Here is an 11,596-nt window from a genome sequence, read left to right on the forward strand (position 1 = left end):
CAGCTTTGTACCAGGAGACAAGGTATGGTTGTATAATCCCAGGAAGACCAAAGGGAAGTCTCCTAAGTTATCTTCTCCATGGGAAGGCTCATATGACATAGTGGATTGTCTCTCAGACGTGACTTTCCAGGTAAAATGTGGTCGGCGAGGTAAGCCAAAAGTGGTGCATGCCAACAGGCTTTGGCATTATCATGGTCCAGGACATTTCAGTTGGGACAAAGTGGACAACAGAACAAATGACGCTGCTGAAGATGTGCCACCTGAAGAAGCCACCGTCGAAGAAGAAACTCTACTCAGTTTTGAGAAGGGAAACATTGAAGCTCTTGATGAAGTTACTACCACTGATGTGACTGTTATCGACGATAGGACATATCCTGATGAAGCAGAAGCCAACGAGATGGAGACCAGTACAGAAGAAGATACGTCCCGTAAAATTAAGAAACTTTGTTGAATTGTAATTTTGTGTTTGTAATTCTGTACATTTTAATTAAGTTATTGTTAATTGTTATTGGTTTAATGTAAGTGGCTATTGTTCGGGACGAACAATACTAAGGAGGGGCAGTGTTGCGTCAGCGAGGTCACGTGACCAGTATCACGCCACTTCTTTCTCGAACCTTCGTGAATTGTCGGGAGATTACTAGATTGGGGTAGTCTGGTATATAAGATGGTCACAACGTGACGGGACAATGTGTAGGTAATGAGTAATTGAACTGCAGTCAGAGAGTGTGTAATTGAGTATTGTCGAGCATGAGCACGTGAGACGTTCTAGCGTTTGTTATAGAGTGACTGTTGAAATTAAGTGTATCGGTAAAGTTGTTTTCGGAAAGAATAAACCAGTTTTATTTAAGAAAGGACTTGTGTCGCTAAAATTTCGTCGGAACGAATTTACGGAAAATTAAGTAACGACTGGAGGTGTAACAATATTATAGGCATCTCACAATTGGTGTTAGAAAGCATGAACAACATTAATCCTACATTCCAGTTAACTAGAAAACATGATATAGAAATACTTTCCAATGATGAGTTGTAGTACAAAAACAACTTGGCTGCATCATTCAATTCAAGACTCAGAGGTGTGTACACTGCATAATAAAAAAAACTCGAATTTAAGCCTCTAATCCATTATTGAAAACCACTGTTTTTGCCTTTCGTGTTTGCTTCATTATCATACTCTTGGGCTCATAAGTCTATCAGGAGCAGTGCCATTTCTGTGTGGTTTATTTCATTCTGGAGTACAGTCTGGCACAACTGAGTAATACTTGACATTTCTAACAGTAGTCAATATTCAAAGCTGGAGTCCAACAGAACAGGAATGGAATCAACCCATTCCTGACAGCTCATTCTTTATGTTCTTTCAAGTGCATGTTAATTCCTTGTAAGCAAAATATTTAACAAATTTCAAGAAATATTTATTTCTTGGTGTGAAGAGTTTCTCATGACTTCCACGAAGAACAATAATTTGAGTCTCATTACCCTTATCAAGGCAGTAAGTACAGCTTGCCAATATCTCAGTTCGTTTAATCAGATACTGATTTGTCATTTAGTTCATTTTCACTTGAGATTCTAATTCCTTTCACTGTTGAAATGATATTCCATACAACATGTTGACTTTTCAAATCAACTGAAAATTGCCAATATGTTTTTCCAGTCCTTTGCTCTATTTGCTCGACAATAATAAACTAACTGTGCCAAAAATCATGCAGCAAAAATAAACACTAAATCACCTGTGACAAAATTGTCTTAGTATTTCTTCTACACTGACAAGTAATTGCGTGTAAGTTTTCTTCTCTTACCAACTTTAGTTGGTTGGCATTTTTGGCAAAGCAACATGGCTATCTGTGCCAAACAACTTGTAAAAATCTTATAAAGGTAAAATTCAATAAAATGTAAAAATGAATCGAGTTAAAACTAAAAAATCTGCAAAAAATCTGATAAAAGATTCAAATAGAATTAAAAAGGCCAGTGGCTGGTAAATATTTCAAAATACTATCAATTTGGACAGTGTCACCATTGCCAATGACACCATCCAATATCAGGGCTAAGCCCTTAGAAAACGTGTAAAATGGTGCCATCACTCAGAGTTGTAATGACAGCACAACAGTAAAATGTAGTCTATTGTTACTTGAATGTCACAAAGGCTACACGTTGATGGATCAGTACCAGATAAAAAAAAACGATGATTTAAAAAATTGTGACCAATGCATATCCTAGCCTGTAAAACTTCCTCCTTCTTATTCTTATGGAAATAAGACAGCCAAAGAGCAACAGAAGGTTTGATCTGGAGAAGCTTGTTATGATGTTTCTCACCCCAAAGCGATTGCCAAGTGGCAGGAAACTGCACCTGGAATACAGGATCATAGTTCATATATGGGCCAGGCATGGCTGTGACAGTACCAGAGCAGGTAGACTTAGCTGCAGTGTCAGCAAGCTTGTTCCCATGAATACTGACAAGGCCAGGTATCCAGAAAAACTGAATAGTAATGAAAGATGAAAAAAATGGACCAGTTGTTCTTGAATAACAACAAGAACAGGATGAGAATTAACGTTAAATGATTCCAGGGCCAGTAGAGAGTTAAGAGAGTCTGTGTAAATAGTCAAGAATGATGAGGTGTACTGCATAGCTTCTACATGATCCATGGCAAGAGAAATGGCATACAACTAGGCAGTGAACACAGAAACTGTAGAGTAACCATCGAGCCACAACAAACCATGGCAGAGCCCACAGAGTCACCTGATTTTGAACCATCCCTATAAACGGGAATAGAAGGATGGTTTGAAAGCTGTTCGGCAAAGAGAAGATGGTATTTCCAATTGGGAGTACCTGCCTTTCTCAGATGACTCAAGGAAAGATCACATTTGAGGATGCTAATAAGCCATGGTGGAATGGGCTGATCATTGGGGACAGCAACGTCATCCAATGTCAGACCCAATTCAGCCAGTTGTGCTTGGATACGAAGGCCAAAGGTAGGAATGACAGACCATCTGTTCTGAGAGAGCACAGCCCACTGAGGAAGAAAGACACAACCCCAGGTGAGATTCTGTGGTAAGGATCAAAGCTTGGTAGTATACTGCAGAGAAATTTGCAAATGACAGAGGTGAAGAGGGGGTTTGTGGGACTCAGTGTACAAACTCTGGACGGGTGAAGTGTGGAAAGTCCCCGTGCAGAGCCGAAGCCCCAGATGATGAATGGGGTCCAGCATATTCATGCTGAGGTCCTGGCAGAACCATAGATCAGAGACCAATAGTCTAGTTGAGATCGAATAAGGGCACGAGGGACCTTGAACATAGAACATTGATCCACTCCCCAAGAGGCGGAAGAGAGGACATGGAGGATGTTCAGTGCCCTTGTACACTTGACACGCAGTTGCTTTATTTGAGGAATGAAAATAAGCTACAGTCAAAGATAAGCCCCAAAAACTTTGCCTCAGGGACCAGGGGAAGAACAACATCACTGAGATGGAGCTCAGAATCATGGTGTAGACCCCATTGGTAGCAAAAACACATGCAAATGGTTTTGGAAAAAGAAAAGGTAAAATTGTTTGCTGTGGTCCACTTCAACAAACAATTGAGGGCAGTCTGAGGCTACTGTTCAATAAACCTCATGATCGACGACCAACATGCGATGTGGAAGTCATCGACATAGAGTCTGTTTGCAACAGTAGGAGGAAGTTGTGTAGTGGAAGTTGGAATTTCCTGTTGAGTAAAAAGTTCTGAATAAAAATGGGTAGATTGCCATGCAACCCATATGAGTAGAGATACCACAAAATGCTGTACTTCCACGTAGTGTTGTAAGCCTTCTCAAGATAGATGAAAACAGAAAAAAGATATTCCTTCTTGAGAAAGGCTTCCATGATTGTGGTCTCAAGTCAAAACAAGTGGTCCACAGTGGAATGCTGTCGGCGGAATCCACACTAGTTGGGCAAGGGGAGGAACCAAACAAGACAAGCATTAGCCATCCTCTCTACGACCTTACAGAGAAGGCTAGTCAAAGTGATTGGGTGATGATTAGAAGGAATCTTGGGATCTTTAATAGGCTTAGGAAAAGGTAGGATAATAGCCTGGCACCAAGCATCAGTAAAAATGTTCTCCTGCCAGATCCAGTTAAAGATAACCAGAAATAGTGCTAGAGAGGCAGGAGAGATATGGCACAACATCTCATAGTGAACCTCATCAGGTCCAGCCAGTGTACTGCCAGACTGATGAAGAGCAAGTTCGAGTTCCACCAGTGTAAGGGGATGATTATAGTCATAGAGATAATCTGCCCAAAGGGAAAGAGGTGATCACTCTGCTCAAGACTTGATGGTCAAGAAGGCAGGGGAAGAAACAGAAGTGCTAGATGCACGAAAAAAGCTCTCGCTGAGAGTATTGGCAATGCTCTGTACATCAGCAACTTCAAGGCCATTGGAGAGCAAGATGGAAAGGGGATGGGAAGCTTATCTCTCATTGACCTTCCGAATCTTGTCCCATATGATTTTGAAACTAGTGGTTGAAGAGATGTTAGTTGCAGACTTAATCCAAGATTCATTTTGGCTTTGATGTCTGGCCGGCTGAGCATGGACATGGGCCCGTTGGAAAGCAATGCGGTTGGAAAGAGTGAGATACCTGCAAAAGGTATCCTAGGCCCATTTTCGAGCCTTCTGTTCTGCTGGCAGGCTACCGACCACCATGGATGTGGATACATGTGGGAAACATGTCGAGGTTTTAGGTATAGAATGAACAACTGCTTGAATGATACAATCAGTTACTGCTTTCACACAGTCATTAATAGATGGAAGACTAACGACAGCACGATCGAGTTCCAAGAGAGAGGTGAAAGAGAGCCAATCAGCCTGGTCCAACTTTCATTATGGCACTTGGCTCAGGTGGCATCGATCACAGTCATTCTCCATCACAATAGGAATATTATCACTGCCCCATGGGTCACTGTCAACTCTCCAAGAGAAATGCGAGAAAAGTGAAGAGAAACGGATAGAGCAATAGCAGTAAAAGATTGACTAGGTGAATAAAAATAGGTAAAGGAACCAGTATTGAAGAGAGAGAAAGGTGGTGATCCAAGAGCACACACTCTATGGAACGACCCCTCCCATCAAAATCAGCAACAAACGAGAGGGCATTGTGTCCATTAAAGTCTCACAGGATTACAAAGGGAGACAGTAAAGTCTGGTTTATCATAATACTCTCCAGGAGACAGGTAGTGAGACCAAACAGTGATGGTATGACCCAAGGAAACATGGATGGCTATGGCCTCCAAGGGTGTATTGAGTGGCACAGACAAGTTGGGCACGTGAATTGACTAGCAGTGCCACCCCTCGATGCACTCATCCATCACGCAACCTATCATTTCGATATAAAAAACGCTGCTCACTGTATCAGCAGGTTTCAGGAAAATTTCCTGTAAGGAAAGACACACAGGATGATAGGAGTCGATCAAGGCCTTAATGTCATCCAGATTAGAATGGGAACCTCAACAGGTCCACTGTATCAAAGTGACCATTTTTACTTAGATGGAGGAGAACTGGGTGGAGAATCCTTCTGTTTTTCTTTAATAGAAAGAGGTCTGTTGACCTCCATGGATCCTGCTCTGAGTCAAGTGGGCAGGTCTCTGTTAGTAGACATAGATTCCAGCAATTGAGAGCATGACCAAATAATTGTTCTGCATCTCGGGACCAAAGAAGATGGACTTGAGCAGACACTAGAAGCTGGGGCCAAAGGAGGTGGACCCAGGCAGTTACTGGGAGGAATAGTGGGGATAGAGATAGGAGTAGACATAGATTTGTCAACTTATTTATCCAGAGAGGGCAAAAGACATGGTTTGAGAACGACTCTGTTGGAGGCATGAGAAGATCTGTCTGCACTCCCATTGTAGCAGTGGAACATAGTGCAGATGGAGTGGGGGGGGGGCAATAACTTCTGGGCTTCAGGGTAAGAAATGTTGTGGATGGTATGCAAACGTTGTACCTCTTTCTCCTCTACCCGCTTAGGGCAAGATTGGTAGTAAGAGGAGTGAGAACCACCACAATTGACACAGTAAGGGTCCAGTTGACACTCGAAGGCATAATGGTCTTTGTCACCACAATGAACACACATCAAAGAACCAGGACAAGATGCTTTCGATTGTCCGAACCACTGACACTGGAAACATCTGAGGGGGTATGGCCATACCTTAAAGTTCAGCTAACCTGCTTTGCAAGTGGAGATATGGTGCACAGCAGATATTCCATGGCTAGATAAACCAGCAAGGATCTCCGACTCGGGGATGTTCTTCAAATCCCTCTCAATGATCACACCTCAGGAGGAATTCAAAGTAGCATGAGGAGTAACCTCAATGAGTATATCCCCAATGGCCTTTGACCTCAGGAGGAGTTTGCTATGTGTTGTTGTAGATGTTTTCACCAAAATGTCCCCATACACTATTTCCTTACTGACTTGGGAGAGACAGTGTAACAGAGTCATCAATGCATTGTTGTTTACCTAGGAGCTGTTTTTTACAATTATATTTTTTTCGGGAACCATAATAAATAGAGAATGATTCAGTGCCCACTGACCCCACCCACCATGAAGTCCTACGAGGGGATGCACTACAATGTCAAACAAGATCACTGTAGTAATGCCAGGGCTTCATGAGCACTGTACCCAAACACCAGCATCAGACACAATGTCCACAACACCCATTGAGAATGCCCAACACTGGTACTCAGTTGACCCTAGCCCAACAGGACCAGTTGATTGGCTCTGGGAAAGTGCCACCCCAAGGTCACCCATCTACAGGAATTGAAGGCCAAAGTGGAGTGTTGCAGTGCCCCAGACACCACTTGACCACCAGGATCCTCTCCTCTCCTTCATGGCAAACACATGGATGGATGTTCAGATCCGAGAGTAGGTAAACTGAAAACACAGAACCTTCCCTAGGAGGTCCCCACCATGTACAGGAGTTCACCTCGAGGGGATCATCTTTGGGGTATGATGTGTTTACAGTTGCATTAGATCCATTTTGACATGCAACTGTCACATGCATGTGTCAATTTTCTTGCCAAGTGAACTGTATTAACCCAATCAACAAGTTCTTTGCTTCCTGTTTGCTTTCCTCTCTTTACTGACATCTTTGAGGTAACAAGCTGTGGTTTCTTTTATTTATAAGGCAACACACCATGAAGTTGCAGCACTAATACTTCAATAGTTTTAGCAGCAGTAGTTTCTCTGACTCATTCTAATGGCAGTCTCTTGACTATATTTTAATGTGACATGTTAAAGAAACTTTTGGTTAGTGCCTTTATGGTTTTCCTAATTCATCTTTCTTTCTTCTTTGAAGTCTATTGAGTCTACACTTCAATTATTTATTACAACAGTCTAGTTCTAGAATGTTTTTGAAATTTCTAGTTACTTATTTTGGGGACATGTTTGATTCTACATGCACACTTCCTGATAAAATAAGAAATTTCTAATGTATAGAGAAGATATCTGAATGATCCCCCCTTGTTCTCTCATTTGCTACCTGCAGAATATGTTTTAAGTTAGATGAGACACAACAATAGAGATGATACTATAAACTTGTAGTGATCTTGAGAGAATAACTCATTATAAAATTATTCTTATTTTCCAGCACCTCTATTATTATAGGAAGTTACATACAACTAGTCAATAAAACCAACTATGTACATACCCAAAGACTGGTCATCAGAGTCCATATTAATTCCTGCTTTGTTTGCAATCTCTTCTTGTGCCATTTCATAGGTAACTTCTGGATACTGTTTCTCAGAATTCATGGCTTGTTCAGGATTGTTGTACACATAAAGCTGAGTGGTGCCAAACATTATTCTGGAAAGTAGTGAAATTATTACATTTATTCTTTTATAATTCATCTATTCTTAAATAATTTTTGTGCATTAGTAAATAATAGGCAATATCAAAAGTAAGTATTAAATTAAGTAAAGTTATTACATAGAGAAATTAATAAGAACTTCTCAGTATTTAGCCTAAATTTCATTAATTATTTCAGCTTGTTATCTAAGTGTATGATTTTTATACTTTATACAACAACAAATCAAAGAATGAACTAAATAGCAGACCCTTAGAACATATTTATGTTTCATTTGTATCAAGCTAGTTTTTAAAGTTTTTTTTTTGATGCATAAAGTACAACAAACTTCTTATTGAAATTTTACAAAATTGTCCATCAATACCTTTTGTTAGGATATTATGTATTTTCTTTTAATATATTACTGAGACAAAAATTAATTTCTATCCCAAGTTGAACCACATGAACAAATACATACCAGGCAAAAATGGAAATACTATATATATACATACAATATTAATATGAATGAAAGGTTGTTGGATTTTAAATTAACCGTCAACCGTCATAAATTTCTTTCCTGTAATGTTTTTCTAGCACTATAGTTCACTTAAGATATTTTCTAGGTCCAACTGATCCAGTAATGTTACATTCTAGCTTAGAGATTACTTCTTGTATTAACACAGAAAACAAGTAGTGTAAAATATTAACATGTCAGCCACAATTCTCTTAAAGCCCACCAAAACTAGCAGATGTTTATTTGAAGACTTTCACAATATTTATTATATGCACATATTACAATAATTATACATACATATTATATCACTTATCCTAACATCTCCTCCCCTTTGAAAACAACATAATTATTTTATTCAGCTTAAATGTCAAAAAACATTTCTTTTCCTTCATCATACTGCTAATGCTAATGTCTCTTTAAGTCTTACTGGCTTCTTGGCCACTTTTCCAGAATAAGTTGTCATTTTTCTTGATTCTCCAGTTGCATTCTCAGTTATTGGGAAGCTACATTCCCACTTACTGGAATCTCAATATCTTGAAGTTTTACTGATTCAGTTTCTTGTCCTCTATGAGACACAGTTGCTCCACACTTGGAATTTCCAACTTGGGTTTGAGACCATTTCCTACTTCTTCACCTTCTACCACAACAATGAAAGATCATGGTAAAGAATATTTCTCCATTATTATGGCTGGGATTTTCCGTCTCTTTTTGTCATCTAGTTTAATTCATAAGGTATTGACAGGTTGCAATTCTGGCAATGTCTTATTAGATTGTCTTTTGTTGTTGAAGTGTGAATATGCTTCTTTTGCTCTTTTGTTTGTTGCTATCACTTTCTTTAGGTTAGGCTATTTTAGATATAAATTGTTTGAAAATGATAGAACTGTAGTTCTCAGCAGTTATGTTATTAGTAGCTGTAGTGGGCTTTTACTTGCTTTTATTGGCATAGCTTTGTAGCTCAGGAAGGGATCCTCCTGATTCAGAGTTCTTTGCTGTTTTTACTGCCCTCTCTACCACTCCAAAACAAATGGAAAAAATGCAGGCTGGAGGTTATATGCTGGAATTTGTATATCTTTCAAAATTATTGTAAATCACATATCATTAACTGTGATCTAATATCAGTAACTAATTGCACTGAAATGCTGTATCAAGCAAATATACATTCCAGCTTAGTTAAGACTCGTTTGTTAGATGTGCTTGAAAAGTGCATTATCTCAATGAACCTCAAGAAATAGCTCACTGTCATTAAGTAATGCTGTCCATCATGATCAAAGAGACCTGTCAACAACTTATACTAAAATATATAAGGTAATGGAGTTGTTCCTTGAATTGTATCAGTCAGTTTAAAAACTACACAACTGAAAAGACATTACTCATTCTTTATGTCACTTCCAATTTTAGTCCACAATAAGGACTGTTAAGATCACTTTCTACAATTGGTTAGTATTGGTATCCCTTTAGGATTCTACCTTGTAAATCTCCCTAGATATTCCATTCTTATCACTCAATCAGCTTTATTTGAGCAGCAAGACATTCTCTTGCTCCTTCATCAAGTGGTGATTTTTATACAATAACAAAGCAAAGAATGAACTAAATAGCAGATACTTGATACATGTTATAGACATGATTGGGCACTCATAAATGTATTGAACCAAAACAAAATACTGTCTATTGGCAGCAGTAGCACATTGTTTTTGTAGAAGCTTACTAACATACTCATTGGGCTTTTGGTTTCTATCATATCTACATAAGCTCATACCTCACCTGCAAGTTCAGGATTATCTTCACTTCCTCATTTGACTTCTAAACAATGTGTCACCTTTAATTAGTTTTCCCAGGTACATATTTTGTAGAGGCATTAAACTTCATTAGAATGATTAGAAAGCACAGGCAGTGTAATGGTACTTGATAAATGTCTTTTTTCAATTGGTGAGAGTTACCAGAAGTTTAAGGATTGTGATTAGTTTGAATGTATAGATGGATAACAAACCATCATATACAATACAAGGAGGTGACCACTATCTGTCAATTCTAGCAGGCTCACCACAATCAAAGGTATCTGCTCCAAGGATAAATCAGATATTCATAGTTGTGATTTGTACAAGATAGTTAGAAACAGTATCAAAAGGCTGGTCTGTATTTCAGATGCTCATTGAGGTGTATTTCCTTCATAATAAGAAATAAAACAGCTCAAGTATACATCCAGTAGACCGACAGCATGTTGTGTAACATTCTTCTTTCAGATAAGTTATGCTTTACTTTGCAGCCAAATAATAGGATTATACATATTTGTGGAAAATCTGAAACCAGATCCAACCCCATTTTCATACAGCAATGTAACACATATGGTGGTAGTGAAAGTATAGTTAAGGCTGGAAGAAGCATTAGTGAATGAATTGACCTGTACAATTATGAGAATGGTACTATTCATGATAGATATTATATGGACAACATCCTATAACCATTTTTGCTGGTATGTGCTAATATAAGTGGCCCTGTCATCAGCTTAACGAATCATAATGCCCACTATAACAGAGCTAAACTGGTCAACATGTTTGTTGCAGAATGGTTTGACTAAGTGGAATGACTTGCACATTCACTAGGGTCTTTCTCATCAAGCATGTATGAATGCTTTTGGAGACATATTGCATCCCGTTAAGTCACTCCAGGTAAGAAGGATGCCTTGGAAACAACTCTTTCAGAGGAAGGATAAAGTATGTTTTTGGAACTTATAAACATTCTGAATTTAAGCTGGAAACATCAATATAAGGCTATTAATTGTGGCCATATTTCATATTGAAGGGAAATGTCAGGAATGTGAAAATGTAAAGCCATCTCTACCAAATGTTGTTTACAATGGTAGGCTGAATGACAAAGCATTTGCATTTCAGACCACATGACCAATCATGAAACAGTAGTTCTAAAATGCCATGAATTACAATCATTCTTTAATTACTTTGCGTAGTATATATATATATAAACCTACATCTCATAGTTTCGCTTATTATTGTTACGTCTCCGTTTGTTAATTAACTTTCCGTAACTTCGTTCCGACGAAACTTAAGCGACACAAGTCCTTTTTTAATAAAACTGATTTATTCTTTCCGAATATAACTCTGCGATACACTTAATCTCAATACTCGCGCTAAAACAACACTGTAACGAACGAACGTTAACTTCAACAATACCCTGTGACTGCAGTTCAATTACTCACTATCTATCTATCTACACATTACCTTACCTTACCGCGTCACGTTTTCCCCTCTTATATATATACCAGCCTACCCTAT

General features: G+C 38.8%; 1 protein-coding gene across 1 annotated transcript in view; it reads right to left on the minus strand.

Annotated features, from left to right (window-relative positions):
- Positions 1 to 11,596, minus strand: part of LOC106459207 (kinesin-like protein KIF28P) — a 65,088-nt gene that overhangs the window by 25,621 nt on the left and 27,871 nt on the right. The window contains exon 13 of the mRNA XM_022385639.1: positions 7,661 to 7,815. Coding sequence (XP_022241347.1) covers positions 7,661 to 7,815 — 155 coding nt within the window. The remainder of the gene's footprint in view (positions 1 to 7,660; positions 7,816 to 11,596) is intronic.

Source organism: Limulus polyphemus, unplaced genomic scaffold, assembly GCF_000517525.1.
Source record: "Limulus polyphemus unplaced genomic scaffold, Limulus_polyphemus-2.1.2 Scaffold575, whole genome shotgun sequence".
NCBI lineage: Eukaryota > Metazoa > Arthropoda > Merostomata > Xiphosura > Limulidae > Limulus > Limulus polyphemus.